The 14461-nt window shown below is 41.2% G+C and overlaps 1 protein-coding gene across 9 annotated transcripts in view; it reads left to right on the top strand.

Moving 5' to 3' along the window:
• Window positions 1-14461, top strand: part of LOC139729725 (calcium/calmodulin-dependent protein kinase type II subunit alpha-like) — a 200919-nt gene that overhangs the window by 114593 nt on the left and 71865 nt on the right. For all 9 annotated transcript variants that reach the window (XM_071640659.1, XM_071640655.1, XM_071640654.1 and 6 more), the window contains exons 6-7: window positions 9020-9119; window positions 11747-11830. In XM_071640659.1, coding sequence (XP_071496760.1) covers window positions 9020-9119; window positions 11747-11830 — 184 coding nt within the window. The remainder of the gene's footprint in view (window positions 1-9019; window positions 9120-11746; window positions 11831-14461) is intronic.

Genomic DNA, 14461 nt, shown 5'->3' with positions numbered 1-14461 from the left:
TGGAAGATAAGTGGAATGATATCAACCTTAACATTTGTCACTAACAAGTCAAGGGGAAGTGCACTTTATCTTTTTAAAAAAATGTGGAAATCAACCAAAGATTGAAAGTGCATAACTTTTGAAGGGATTGGGCAACTGTACTCAAGCATCACTAATGTGTTATTGTAGTATTAGTGCATTCGCTGAATCTACCTATATGTTTGAGGGTAAATTTCCCTTTCTGTAGTGTGATGTAATTGATATACTTCAGCCAGAAATCATGGGTTTTTTTGTATACACCATTTAACACATATTTTCTGGAGATAAAATGCTCACAAACAAATTCCCTATTGAAAAATCAACTAAAGACATCAGTTGTCATTTGTCAGCATATCTAAACAGTTTACAGCTCTAATAGTGTTTGCTTTTTAGCAGAGGCCAATAAGGCACACATACAATTACCTCTGCAGGAGTCATGGACATGCATGATTCAAAAGTCATTATGTACTCCCAATAGATGCTATTTGGCTCATCTTTGCATGGGCATCAAGGGGTTAATGCTTAACATTCATTCTGCTGCAGTGTTTTTTCATTTTGAGCCCTCTCAAAAAGCACAACAACTCATTTGAGGAGTGAGAGTATTTGTCGAACTAATGAGCGCAATTACTCCTCGCGTGGCGCTGTTTGGAGGACGCAAGCGCCGTTGCCGCGGTGGCGCTTTTTTTTTTTTGCCCAGGAAGATACACATATGTGCAATTTTCATCAGAAGAGAATTTAATGGAGGTTGCACACACTTATGGTGTGTGTGCGTTGTGTGCCTCGGCTGCTATGATGCATAAATTAACATTTAGGGTGAGCTTCTCTTTCTCTCTCTCGCTGTCTTCACCCTTTTCTTCTGCCAGACCCAAATTTGTTAGAGGAGTGACATGGCAGAATATGATGCCATTGACAGGCTCTGGCTCGAAGTTGACTTTTGTTTGCTCTGAAAATTTTTTGATGAATTGAGTGTTGCCTTTGTCTCGCTGTCTTCCAGCAAAAAAAAAAAAAAAAAAAAGGGCATCAAATTCGGTGGCTCTGTGATGCTCTTGTTTAATAGCAATCTCAAGGCACAGCTATGTGCGTAGGTGAGATGGCAGGATGGGTGAGTGGGTGGGGTAGGGTGCAGATAATCGGCAAGAGTGCGAGAAAGACGTAAGACATCGCGAAGCAAGCAACTTACGGTAAAAAAAAACTAGAACACTGCAACCTCTCAATAGTCTCTTGTTCTCCTAACATACTATCGTGTGCTCAACGCAGTGACGCTTTAAGTCTGTTGCTTGTACTAGTTTTTTGGAGTGTTCTGTGTTGAAGAGGGTATCAACTGAAGGAATGACAAGAACACACTAAATTTGTTTTCCCATTTCTGCTCTTTCTGCTCTTTTTTCTCCTCTTGTAGGGTTTTTTTTCCTTCCTGTTTTCTCTGGAGTGCCCTTACTTTCCTTAATACCTGGGTATTTCATTCCCCCCTCCCTCTATCTATCTGTCTATCTATCTATCTATCTATCTATCTATCTATCTATCTGTCTATCTATAATCTATCTATCTATCTATCTATCTATCTATCTATCTATCTATCTATCTGTCTATCTATCTATCTATCTATATGTATATATATTTGTCTGTCTGTCAGTCTGCCTGTCTATCTATCTGTCATAGTTGGAAAACAGAACTCCAGAAATTTATAATGATGTAACGTCAATACCAACATTCTATTTACAAAGCGCAACAAATTTTCGGGCACCCTGCCCTTTGTCAAGTGATTTTGATTCAGGGAGAACAATAACAGGTCATAATAGAGCCAACACGTAATAATACAACGTATACAATAATCTCCTAGGTTTTTCTTGTCATAATTCAGTATTTCTTAGAGATTTATAATCTACAGTGTGTTACAATAATCCTCCAGGCTCTTGCTCTGCCTTGTTCTAATATTCTTACTGTCTTGTCCTCATCTGATATTTTCTTCCAGTGTACTAAACATTTCTATTCCTGTCTTATCTTTCTTTTCATTCTCTTCTCCATCTTGTTCTTCTTCGGGCTATCTGCTGCATAATGGCGGTTTCTCACCATCTCTTCCCCCCGTTGGTTTTATCGCGTGTCACATCCGCCACTGTATGCTCGGCGTGGTGATTATGATGTGACTTATCCGTGCGTGTCCGTGATATTAATGCCACATGTAAGCACAACAGGGAGCTGAGTGGTTGGTGTAAATTAGCCTTTGAATGGATGCCTCACCTTCTCCATCTTCTGCCCCCCCCCCCCCCCCCCCCCCCCGTCTCTCCTTTGCTTGTAGTTTACTTGTCACTGGACGTGAAGACGGAAAAGGGCAAAAATGCAATTTTCTTCTCACTGCGAAAGAATGGAGAAATGGGGGCTCGTATTAATGTTGACAGTTAATACCGGGGCTTAAAGGGCCTCGGCAGATTCGGGTGTCGCAATAAGGAGCTTTTTTGCCAGCTTCCACCGGTAGTCCTGTGAGTGGGCGTTCAGGTTTTCGGGGTGGTTTTTTTTTTTCCACGAAGAGAAAGGTGTGGATACTTCTGTGATGAACGACTAGGCTCAAGGAAAATTTCCTGCGAACAGTTGTCCTCGGAACGTGCCGCAATAAACCTCAGTCATCGAGTGATCAATTTGCGAATAGATGTAATCAGGTGTGTTGTGTTATTGAATGTCTCCTGATGATTGTGTGTGTGTGTGTGTGTATATGCATGTATTCATAATCCTTTGTGTGTGAGCAACTTCCATGGACAGGTGGTTGTACACTGTGAGTACCCTGTACAGCTGTAGGTGGTAATTGAATGATGACTTCATCGCGTGGTAGCTGCCGCCAGATGAATCGGGATATCAGGCTGGTAACAAATTTTGGGAGGATGTGTGGATTCTGTCCTCGACTCCTAAAAGCGGTCTGCACAAAGATGCTACTAATATCCCGTCAGCGGGCAGTTCTTAGGCACCTCTGTCTGTAGGCTTTGTAATACTGTTCTTCATCTTTGATTGATGGTCACAATATTTTTTCAGATTGTTGCAAGTAACCACAGCTTCCTTTCAATTTCTTATCCACATCCTTTTTTTTCCCCAATACCCTGATTATACCCAGACTACATCACACTGTACTACTCAAAATGCCCCCACCCCACCATTTAAAATATTCTATACCCCCCGAACGTGAAATTTTGCATTATTAGTTTGATTCTGCGGAAGTTTGTCTCTTTGCCACATGCAGTCCCTTGGGCATCTATTACTTCTTCTTTTTCTAGGCTGTGACAGGCTATCCAACTCCCCTCACATATTTACTCTCACAACCTAGGATGTCCAGAGCAAATAGCATGGTCATTCGGATACCATGCCTGACGTGGCACGGCAAATAGTCCCCGACTGCCCAGCACAGGTGCTAGTTTGACAGAAACGTGCATAGTGTGATTCCCCTCCCCCCCCCCCCCCATCTTATCACTGATGACCAAATGTCGGCGAAGGAGTACGTTTGCCGAGTTCACGTACTTACGACTTTGTTGTCATCAGACCTTGGTTGAAGGTTTACAATCTGTATGTTAGAGCATCAAACCTACGTAAAGATTATGGGATCGGTCCATATGCTCCAGAACTGTCAGAGAGTGCTCTTAGACCAGAGAAAAAGATGAATCTGTAGGACCCCCAAATGCCCAATGCCACCTGACAAAAGTGGTCTTTGAGTAATCTGCAATGCACATGATTGTATGTGAACACAAATCCGATCATTCTGACTTGCGTGAGTCAAGGGTTCATGCGAGGATTCATGCGAGTGAATTAGATGGATCTTCTTGTGTGAAGTGTCCACCTTTAAGCACACACTAACGATACATAACATACATGTACAACATCTATCTGTGCAAAATCAGTACATGATGGACTGGTAATAGTCAATTTCACAAAGAGTGTTCAAACAATAATAATCATAAAAATAATGAAAGGACGTTTATATTTTGCAGCTTTTGTAGTGATGTACTCTACTATGAATGACAAGAACAGTCCGAGCATACATAATTCAAACCAAGTAGCACTTTTGAGAAGATGACTTTTTAACAAGGTCTTGAACTCTGTCAAACTTGCCTGACAAATGGAGGGAGATTATTCCACAATTTGGGAGCAGCATACATGAACACCCTGTTACTTAAGCCCTTTTTATACTTGTGTTTCTTAACCCCGGACTTTCTCTGACCCAGGACTATCGTTAGTCCCGTACCAATTGTTTCAGCTTTTTACACTAGCCAATTAGTCCCGTACTATCTCTTGTCTGGGGCTAAGGAGAAAACTGACCTTTTTACACTCGTATTTCTTAGCCCCGGACTTTCCAAACCACATGAATATTCATGATTACGCTGTGTACTGTACACGTACACGCACGCACCGGCAGCACTTGATTACCTCGTTTCTGATTGGTCAGTGAGGGTCAGACTTCGTCTCCGTCGCTTAGCCCAGGATTATTTTTTCGTTCTGTTTACACTCGCTTGCTTGGCACCGCAATTGCGGTGCTAACCCTGCTATTTTGCAGGGCCAGATAGTACTAGACTATCGGTATGGCTAGCCCACTTTGGCAAAAACGAGTGTAAACAGAAAGTGGGCTAAGGATAGTCCCGTACCAACGGTGGGGCTGAGCCCCCCCCCCCTCCCCCCCCCTTCCCCCTTAGCCCCACCGTTGGTACGGGACTAAGCAAAAATTTACAAGTGTAAAAAGCCCTTAAGGGTAGGCACTAGTGGAAATGCTGGGGGATGTTTGTTCCAATCCTTGTGGGATTCATTTAAGAGTACATTATATATCTGTTGTTGTGTGAAAGTTATTTGCTTCAGAATGGTCTCCTATTCAAGTAATGTACAGTTTAATGTTTCCAGGTTAGCATGCCTGTACGGTGACAGGCTTTAAACTGCACATTACTTGAATATGAGACCGTTCTGAAGCAAATAATTTTCACAGAACAATAGATATATAATGTACTCTTAAATGAATCCCACAAGAATTGGAACAATCATCCCCCAGCATTCCCACTGATTCCCACTGATCAGTTACTAGCCATCCCCTTTAAGGTACACTGGTGCTGTACCGTGAATAGCTCTGTATTCTATTAAAAGAGTATTAAGTATGAATCTGTGTTTCACAGGTAAGCATTAAACTCACATAATGATGGACTTCAATATTTCTCTCAGATGATCCATTTCTCCCTTCTACTGCAAAGATAGAAAAAGAGAAAAAACAAACAAACAAACAAACAAACAAACAGAAGAGACCAAAATGCTGCTTGTTTACAATTGGATAGCGTTCTTGTTTTGACAGCAGTTGACACAGGTATGCGCATTATGACCTTACCAGTACTAGTGTGGATTGTTGTGGATCTGTGAAGTCGCCCAGTGCACAGTTATTCTGGGAAAGATGCCACCTTGAGATTGGCTGCATTTGCATATTTTGAGAGGGGGGGGGGGCAGGGGATCTATGCCCCTATCCATCCATCCAGCAGAATAAAGGTGACTGAAGACATCCCAAGTTCTTGGACAGTGGAGTCCCATTAGAGTCTTGTGTGGATGGCCGCAGTGGCGTGGCATATATGAGTGGGCCAGAAAATTGATAATACCCCAATGGGTTGAAGACGGAGAGTTGATAATTGTTAGGCAGAAATCGAGCGGCAAAGACCGACTTGGGCGAAAGGGCAGCGAGAGGAGGCAACGGGGATATAAATAGCTCCCCCAGTCGTGTGCGTCGGCCGCGCTGGTGAGACTTGTGCCGATAACGGCCAAAATTGGGAGATAATTCGGCACATCAGGGAGGAAATGTTTGCAGTGAGATTTCTCTCTTCTCTCATCTCACTAGTATGCATGCATTCAGGTTTTTTTTTTTCCTTCTTTTTTTATCTGTCGTTGTTGCTGTTATTAGATTGTCTCTTTGGTTTATCAAGCTGACATTTTGTGCCGGTGGAAAAGGGATATGTTTGTGTGCAGTGTCGTCAGCCTTTTTTTTTTTTGTCGGTAATACGGGATGCCATTTAGGTGGGAATCGCCTTTCGCCACCCGATATCCCCAGAAATGCTAATGACGGGTAACATTAGTCATGGCTGAAGTATTCCTGGTCCACCAAATTGTGCGAGGATGAGGTTTGGTGGTGTCAAAACAGTTGATAGGGAAACTAGCACAGAGATCTCATATGATTGCAGGATTTGAAGCAAGCAAGAGCTCTGTTTAACCCTTTGACCCCTGAGTCACTCATAACTGCCTTTATATGTGTGAAAATTATAGTGTTTCCTCTGCCCACCATATATTGTTTTATCACCCTACTCAGCAATCTAATCTCCATGCATGCATGATCAGTTTGTTTGAACTGCAGATCGTATGCAAATATTGAGAGATTTACTCTGTATGTGAGTACATGCTGACATTGTAAACAAACATGGTGCTCAGGGGTTACGTGCACATGACACCATCTTTGGGTCGGGGATGTGGGCTGGCTTGCTAATATGTTTAGATATGTGAATATACATATATCGTCGCTAAGGCGACAAGACCTCATATCTACAAAATGTCAAATGTTCAGGAGAGCCAAAAAACATGGCGGCCAAAGCACTATACCGAATGGGACAGCCGTTCCTTTGACATGCCATGGTGGCTTCATTTTTGGGGTAAGACACCTAGGACTTGGATAGGACATCACTTAACCGATTATTTGACCATAAATGCAAAAAAGTCATTTTCACCAAAATTGCAGAAACAAGGTCTTACCACCCCAGCAACGATATATATTTTTGTAGATAGTTGATTATTTGTCCATTTTACATGGAAATGTACGTTCAAGCAGCATGTTGCAGTTTACATTATTTTACAAGTTCACACCCCCCCCCCAAAAAAAAAAAATGTATTCAAAAGAATCAACATATCATGACAGTGAGACACCATGATTTTTAGCTTTATCATGAAATTAATGTATCAATTGCTGTGAGAGTTATTTCTATACCCTGATTCTCAAGACCTGAGGTGTGGGATGAATGACAATCACAACCTTTTCATAGTTGTTTGTCAATGTAGTTCTCTCAATAGAGAGCGAGTAATGGCCAATAATGGGGATGTGTGCCACCTAGCATTCTCGGGCTGAACACTCTCCGTTTGCTTCTGATGTGTTGTGTTTGCCTCTGATGTGTTGCTATGGTAACATATCAAATTGTGCGTCACTGCACTGCAAATTAGTGCCCTACAGAAAAACAGAACTGCCTTGTTTACACATGAATATTTGGCATAGTCTCAAAAAAAGTACAGCTTTGGATGTTGCCTTTTACTGAGTTATTGTGTATTTTCTGTCCAATCGAGTGCATTAATGGATGTGGAGCACCGGTCTCTATGTTCCACCACCCAATATTGTACTTGTTTCCACATATAGATCAAAATGGACATTTTCGAGAGACTGCAAAATTGATGCATGAATAAGGAATTTTTGTTGGAGAGAATGAATACAGGAACTTAAAAGATTGATAAAGACTTGTAGATGTGTCTCATTTTTGTAGTCTTGTCATCCTATTTCTTACAAGAATTAGAGGGTTTTTAACCAATCAAGAATAAGAGAGAGAAAGAAAGAATCTGTGTGTGTTTTATTGCATTTTGTGTAATTGATATGAATGAAAAAAAAAGCTGTATTACAAAGTAGGAAGTTGAAATGACAGGTTGATGCATTAAGAATATGATACCTGCCAAAAATGAGGATTTGAATATTAATTCAAGATTGTTCCTCTTCTGTATTGGATATTGGAGATAAGGATTTAGAGTTGCTTTTATCTCAAACATCATGTTTTATCCTCACTAAGAATGCTCAAGCTTCTCTAGATAGGAGAAAATTCCATGTGAATAATTTTTGTTCTTCTGTTTATAGGGGTTTGGTTTCAACAAATGAAGTGTTTCTCTCCAGTTGCAAAAATGGCAAATCCACGGCAAAGCTGGCAAGAACTGGATTGATTACATGTAGTATCGTGTGTGTCAGTTATACATGTACAGTATGATTCTATCTGTACTCTTTCCTTTGAGTGTGTGCAGAGAGCAGGTAATGGCTTTGCATTTTATGTGGTTTCTCGAGTATAAAGCCACCACAGAAGATGATCACAAAGTATGTATTCCCTCGTCATCACCATGTTCAGAGTTTTGATGAAGAGTTCCGGAGGTCCTTAGGGCATGGGATGGCGAAGCCAATTATGGAGTATTAACGAGAGCGAGAGTATACGTCAAGTAAATTGAAGTTTAAGGGATATGAGAGAAAAATTTTAAATGTCGGGAAAAAGCACCTCTAGGTTGAATGAAGGAACCTCCCTTACTAGTGAGGTATTATATGAAAGTGGGTTTACAAATGCTTCTATGCAGCATGTCATGAAAAGGTTACCTTTAAAAAGCAGACCATCTTGATACTTCGTCATACTCTGACCAGTGTATGCATTGGTTTGTTTAAACTGAAGTGGGTATCTCATTGGGCTAGAGACTAGTTAGCAACCTGGTGGAGACTTAAGTCGCCCCGGTCACGGAGTGGTCGCTGAGGCATCTCCACGATGTCTCCTAGTCGTGGCAAGGTCGTGAAGAGTAATTTCACTCACAAGTTTCTGCGACTCCTCACCGTGACTTTACAGGGACCCATGGGCAACCCACCGGTGACATTGACCAGACTTCTCCGCAACTGAGAAGATGTCACGGAGATGTCATGGGGACGTCTCCTTTACTTCTTGCAAATACATTATCACTTAATTGAAGACGTCTCTGTAGTCGCCATAGAGTCGCCTTCTTGGCAAGAGTGAAAGCTATGTGTTTGGTCTTTCGAGTCACATGAATTGCAGCGACTGACCAGTTGTGGCAAAGTCTCCTCCAGTGAGATATGCCCTTGACAGATGCAGAATCAGCTGATGAAGTCAATTCGACAGAAAAGATCTTCAAATACACTCTTGTTTCCTTTCCTCAAAAAAATCTTCAACTAAACACATTAATGTTTTTTTATTCTTGTCATTCTTTTCTCCAGCCGGAAAACCTGCTGCTAGCCAGCAAGCAGAAGGGTGCTGCCGTCAAACTAGCCGATTTTGGCCTGGCCATCGAACTGGACAATGGGGAACAGTGGTATGGTAAGGATCACAAGTGTCCCGTAATACTAACCTTTGTCACAAGTAAACATCTTGGTGGATAGGGGGACAGTTTGGGGAAACAGTGGAAATGTAAGATCACCATACAACCTGTCTTGCAGAAAGCTGGTACGAGTGAGTAACTCGATAACAAGACAGTCGGAAACAGTTTGCATGGCAAGGCCCACTTTGAGACCATATTCTTGAAACTTGTCGCAGGTAACAACTATAAAACATTTTAGGATATGGGCATCCCGCAGCCCCAAGAGAAATTGAGGAAGAAAGAAAGGGAAAAGACAGATACGCAGGTCTATCATGGTACAGTGGACTCCGTTTTAATGAAGGCCTCGGGACTGGCAGTTTGCTTTTGTTATATTGAAATTTCGTTATAACTGAACAGATAAACAATTAAAAAGAAAGAGCAGGTAATGTTGCCGCTTGAATTTTTACTTCGTTGTAACTGGAATTTCGTTAAAACCATGTAACGGGAGTGCAATGTATACTCTTTAGCCGTATAGTTTAACAACGGGGGATCCACATACGTTGCATGGCAACAGATATTTGTAGTTTACATATGAGGTAACAACTAGTCATCACTGTTCTGTGAAGACATGAACAAGTGTAAGTTCTATATATTTCTACACTTGTGTCTGGTTTTGACAAACCTGCTGCCCCCTTTTTTTATAATGTGTGTGTGTGCGTATGCGTGTGTATGTGTGATTTTACTTTCTAGATCAGGTCTACTTCAACATGGCATGGAATTCTATTTATGATTACCGGTATGCTTAATGCAGGATGATTAGACTTGTACTGATTGCTGTTTCTCACTATCTTGTGTGCAGCTAGATGATAGGAATATAAAAGTCAGTGAAATATATATGAAATATGCATTTGTATCCTTGTAGTTCAAGTTTTGTTTTGTTTGTTTTTTGCACCACACCCATATCAATGTTCACATTCTATATATGCAGAGATCTGAATAATTGCACTCGCAAAATGTTCGCTCAAAGGCTGTAGTAAATTTCAGAAAAAAAAACATGCAGCATCGATTTCCCTGAGCAGAAGGGTCATAGATAGTTCCTTTTCTCTTTCTGTTGCCGCAGAAAATAGCAAGATCGGTCGATTGTTAAGTTGTCAGATACCGTTTTGCTGAATGGCCAAGAAATGTATTGTGGATGCTAGCCTTCCATCTGTGTTTGGTATTCAGGGAGCATTTCCATGGCCGTTTTCAAGATGAAAAGCAATGAGGTGCATCTCTGGAAAGTGGATGTTGAATGTGAGAGTCACAAACATGGCATTGAGGCACACAAAATGACGCAGAATGTTCTGATAACCAGCTTCCAGCTTGTGAAATGAGGGTTTTGTGTTGACTTCTAAAGAGAGAAAGATAAAAAAGAAAATATATATATAATATGTTTGATGTATGATAGAGCAGTATAGTAAAGGGAAAGGGATAGAAATAGAGATGTCACACTCCTTAAAGATGGTATCCAGGGGCAACCAAGAAGGATGAAGTGATCCAGAAATGAGGATGGTGGTGACGTGAGGTTGGCTTCACTCAAAAGAAAAGGTCAAATGCAGGTAGCTCAGTAAAACACACTTTCATCTCCCGCCAACCGTAAGGAAACAGTCAGTGACTAGCTGAGTGGCAGGAGATAGATGCAATGAGATTAGGAGCAATACAAATGCCAGTCAAGCAACAGGTGTTTGGACATTGAAAAAAAAAACCCCAAAGATTTTATGTTCATCATCATACACAATTCGTGTTGTCTTTATAACAACCAAGAAAATGAGGGTAATGGATTGCCACCTGTGATACGAATGAGGTTGATAGAGACACGCAGGTGGGATAACTGAGATCATGTATTTTAAGACTTAATTTCCCACCGATATGACCGCAGATCAGCATACATCAACGTGGTGATGCAAATTGTCATGAGGCTTGAATGCATGTACGATGCATTGTCATTTTTAGTTATGCAAAGAAGAAAATGAGAAATTTTGCGGCGCAGTCAGAACTGTGAGAACATTGAGCCCAAATCATTGAAATAAATTTCTATAGGTTGTGCTTAAAACTAGATCAATTGGCTATCAAGGTGACACAACATCTGCTCCTGCAACAGTTGTTCCGATCTTATTTTCTCCAAGGACTTAGGGTTGTAGTCAGGGTTATGATAGGGTTTTAGGTTTAGTTTGATCTGAGGATAAGGATTAGGATTAGGGTCAGGGTTATGTTTGTGGGTGGAATTTATGTCTGACTTAGCCAGCAGATATGTCATGGGAGCAATTATGGCAGGAGCTAATGTCATGGAACCAGCTGTCAAAGAGAAAAAGGTCAAGACTGTACTTTTTTCTTTTCACTGTCTGTCTATCTGTCCATCTATCCTTCTATCCATCTATCCATCTATCCTTCTATCCATCTATCCATCTATCCTATCCGTCTATCCATCTATCCTTTTATCTATATATCCATTTATCTATCTGTTTTCGTAATCATCTATATATCCGTTTTTATATATCTATATCAATATCTTTCTAGCTATCCCATCTATTCATTTCCCAGTGTGATAATGTACATGTGAATCCCAGTCTCTGCTTACCAACATCTTTCATATTTCCTTGGCCCCCAGGTTTTGCAGGGACTCCAGGCTACCTGTCCCCGGAGGTACTCAGGAAGGACCCATACGGCAAACCCGTCGACATTTGGGCTTGTGGTAAGTATTTGGTTTGGGGGACCCCTCCCTTCTTCCCCATCATTCATCCAGACTAGCCACAGAACTTAAAGGACAAGTTCACCTTCATAGACATGTGGGTTGAGTGAATGCAGCAATATTAGTAGAACACATCAGTGAGAGTTTGAGGAAAATCGGACAATCTTTTCAAAAGTTATGAATTTTTGAAGTTTCTGCTCAGTCACGGCTGGATGAAAAGATTAAGTAAGCTTGTGATGTCACATGAGTACAACGATATAAAGAAAGAATAAAGAAAATTCAACATATTTCCATTTTTCTCACCTAACAAAAGAACACTCGACTTCTCTCTTTCAGAAGGCAGGGGGAATAATATTACCCTTAACATACGTCAGTAGCAAGTCGAAGAAATGTGCACTTTATTCAAAAAGTATAAGTTTTGTGAAATTGTCTTTTTATTTTCCTTATATAGTTGTACACATGTGGCATCACACACTGTAGTAGTCTTCTCATCCAGCAGTGACTGTGCAGATACTTAAAATATTCATAACTTTTGAACGGATTGTCCGATTTTCCTCAAACTTTCACTGATGTGTTCTACTAATATTGCTGCATTCTCTCAATCCTAATGTATATGAAGGTGGACTTGTCCTTTAAAGGTGCATGGTCCCGGTGTTTTAGTCAAATGCGTACGCGGGCGCACGGCGCAAGTTTCCTATAGAGACCTATGCTATCGACTCCTCTTTTTTGGCTTACGCTGTGGCCCACTTCCCCGAGTCCGAAGAAGTCCGATCCACTGTAGTCAGTGGTCCGATCACAGTTCGGCTCATGATTCGGCTCAGGGGGATGACAGCTTTAGCAAATTTCTGTTGTGATGTCATAATAAGAAGCACATATGCACGCACCCTGGCATTACTACAGACTGCATGATGCGCAGAGAAGACAACGAAGGCAACGTTACTTAGCAACACCTATGCGCTTTACTCTTGATGACAGCTCAACTTCGGCTATCTTCGTATCAATGCTGACAGTGATCGGCAGTATCATCAACAGCGCCCTCTACACTACCGGGACTATGCACCTTTAATACTTCCTCTTAAAGATCCAGTAGCATGGGGATACCATGGAGTGGAAAGGCTGGTCCGGCTCGGATGTCTTTGAGAATCCCCGTAACAAATTGTATACACCTTTATCACTGATCACTGTGTATAGTACACTCACAGCGGGAGAATCTCAAATGGAGTCGACCGTTACTGATGAGCGTACGCTGCAATGCACGTATTCGCTGCCCGATGCTATTTGTGGTTTTTTAATGTACCCCCATGAGAAGTGAAGAAATTGTGCCATCTTTAAATCCCTAAGTTGCTGGGTCTAGAAGTACCAGGTGCCCTTTTATCATATACCTTGGTCATGAGGAGACACTGAAGGTCAAATACATCTGCCATATAAAGTTTGTGGAATTGGGGAGGGACTAGACTAAGAAACTAGTCCAGGTCCCAGAGCACTTTTCCCTTAACTCCCCACTTTGTCTACAATCCCTGAAACTGGCAATATTCTGCTACTTTCTTTACCGACATTTCTTGGTATTTTTGTAGAAAAGGAAATGTATATATATATTTTTTTTCCAAAGTGCACACACACATAAGAACACTCACATTCTCACATCTGAGCAGAAATGAGGTTTTCTGTCCTAGGATCAAGGAATCCCTCCCCCCATAGATTTTTCTTTTTTTATGTGTACCAGAGGATCCTAAAATTTGAAGGAAGGGAGAATATCATTTGGGTTTACCAGCTTTTAGCATTACTTTATGCAACTTTTAAATGATCAACTCTAGTATTATGCTGATGAAATAGTGATCAGCATGCATGTGATGTTATCGTCTTGGTACAGTGTCATTACAGGTGGTGCTTTATTACTTGAACCTGGTCTCTGTACCACAAAGTGGTAGTGGTTGTGGTAGTGGTGGTGGTGGTAGTGGTAGTAGTAGTAGCAGTAGTAGTAGTAGTAGTAGTAGTAGTAGTAGTGGGGCTGGTAGTGGTGGTGGATGTAGTGGTAGTGGTAGAAGTAGTAGTAGTAGTAGTAGTAGTAGTAGTAGTAGTGGAGATGGTAGTGGTGGTGGTTGTAGTGGTAGTGGTAGTAGTAGTAGTGATAACGATAAGAATAAAGATAGTAGAATGATGTGAAATGATAATGATGACAGTAGCAGTAAATGTTACTAGTGATTGTAGTTATGATGATGATTATGAGAACTGCAAGCCTCCACAATATGACGTGATAAATCCATGCACATTTTTCTACAGATTGACATTTTAGGAGATTTATATGCCAAAATACTTCTAATGTTGAATGATAGACCCACCTTTAACATCTAGGCCTTAGTCATCAAGCAGTGATAACCTCATCCACTCAGACGTCCTTGTCCGTGTTCATGCGAAGTGAAGGGATGTAACATAGTGTGTTGTTCACCACCTAATGGACGAACGGCATGTGATTAGTTTGACGCCAAATTGAGAAAATGGGAAAAGTACATGGGTTGATTTTAGAGGGGTTGGGTGAGAACTTAGCCTCAACCCAGCAGATTGGACTGGTACATTGGTATAAACTGAAGGAAACATAATTACTTAGCCATCATATTTCAAAATGGAAGTTTTATT

The sequence above is a fragment of the Diadema antillarum genome, unplaced genomic scaffold (assembly GCF_040938485.1).
Source record: "Diadema antillarum isolate AM-2024a unplaced genomic scaffold, OU_Dant_1.0 seq00000254_RagTag, whole genome shotgun sequence".
NCBI lineage: Eukaryota > Metazoa > Echinodermata > Echinoidea > Diadematoida > Diadematidae > Diadema > Diadema antillarum.
This window is presented reverse-complemented; position numbering and strand designations above follow the sequence as displayed.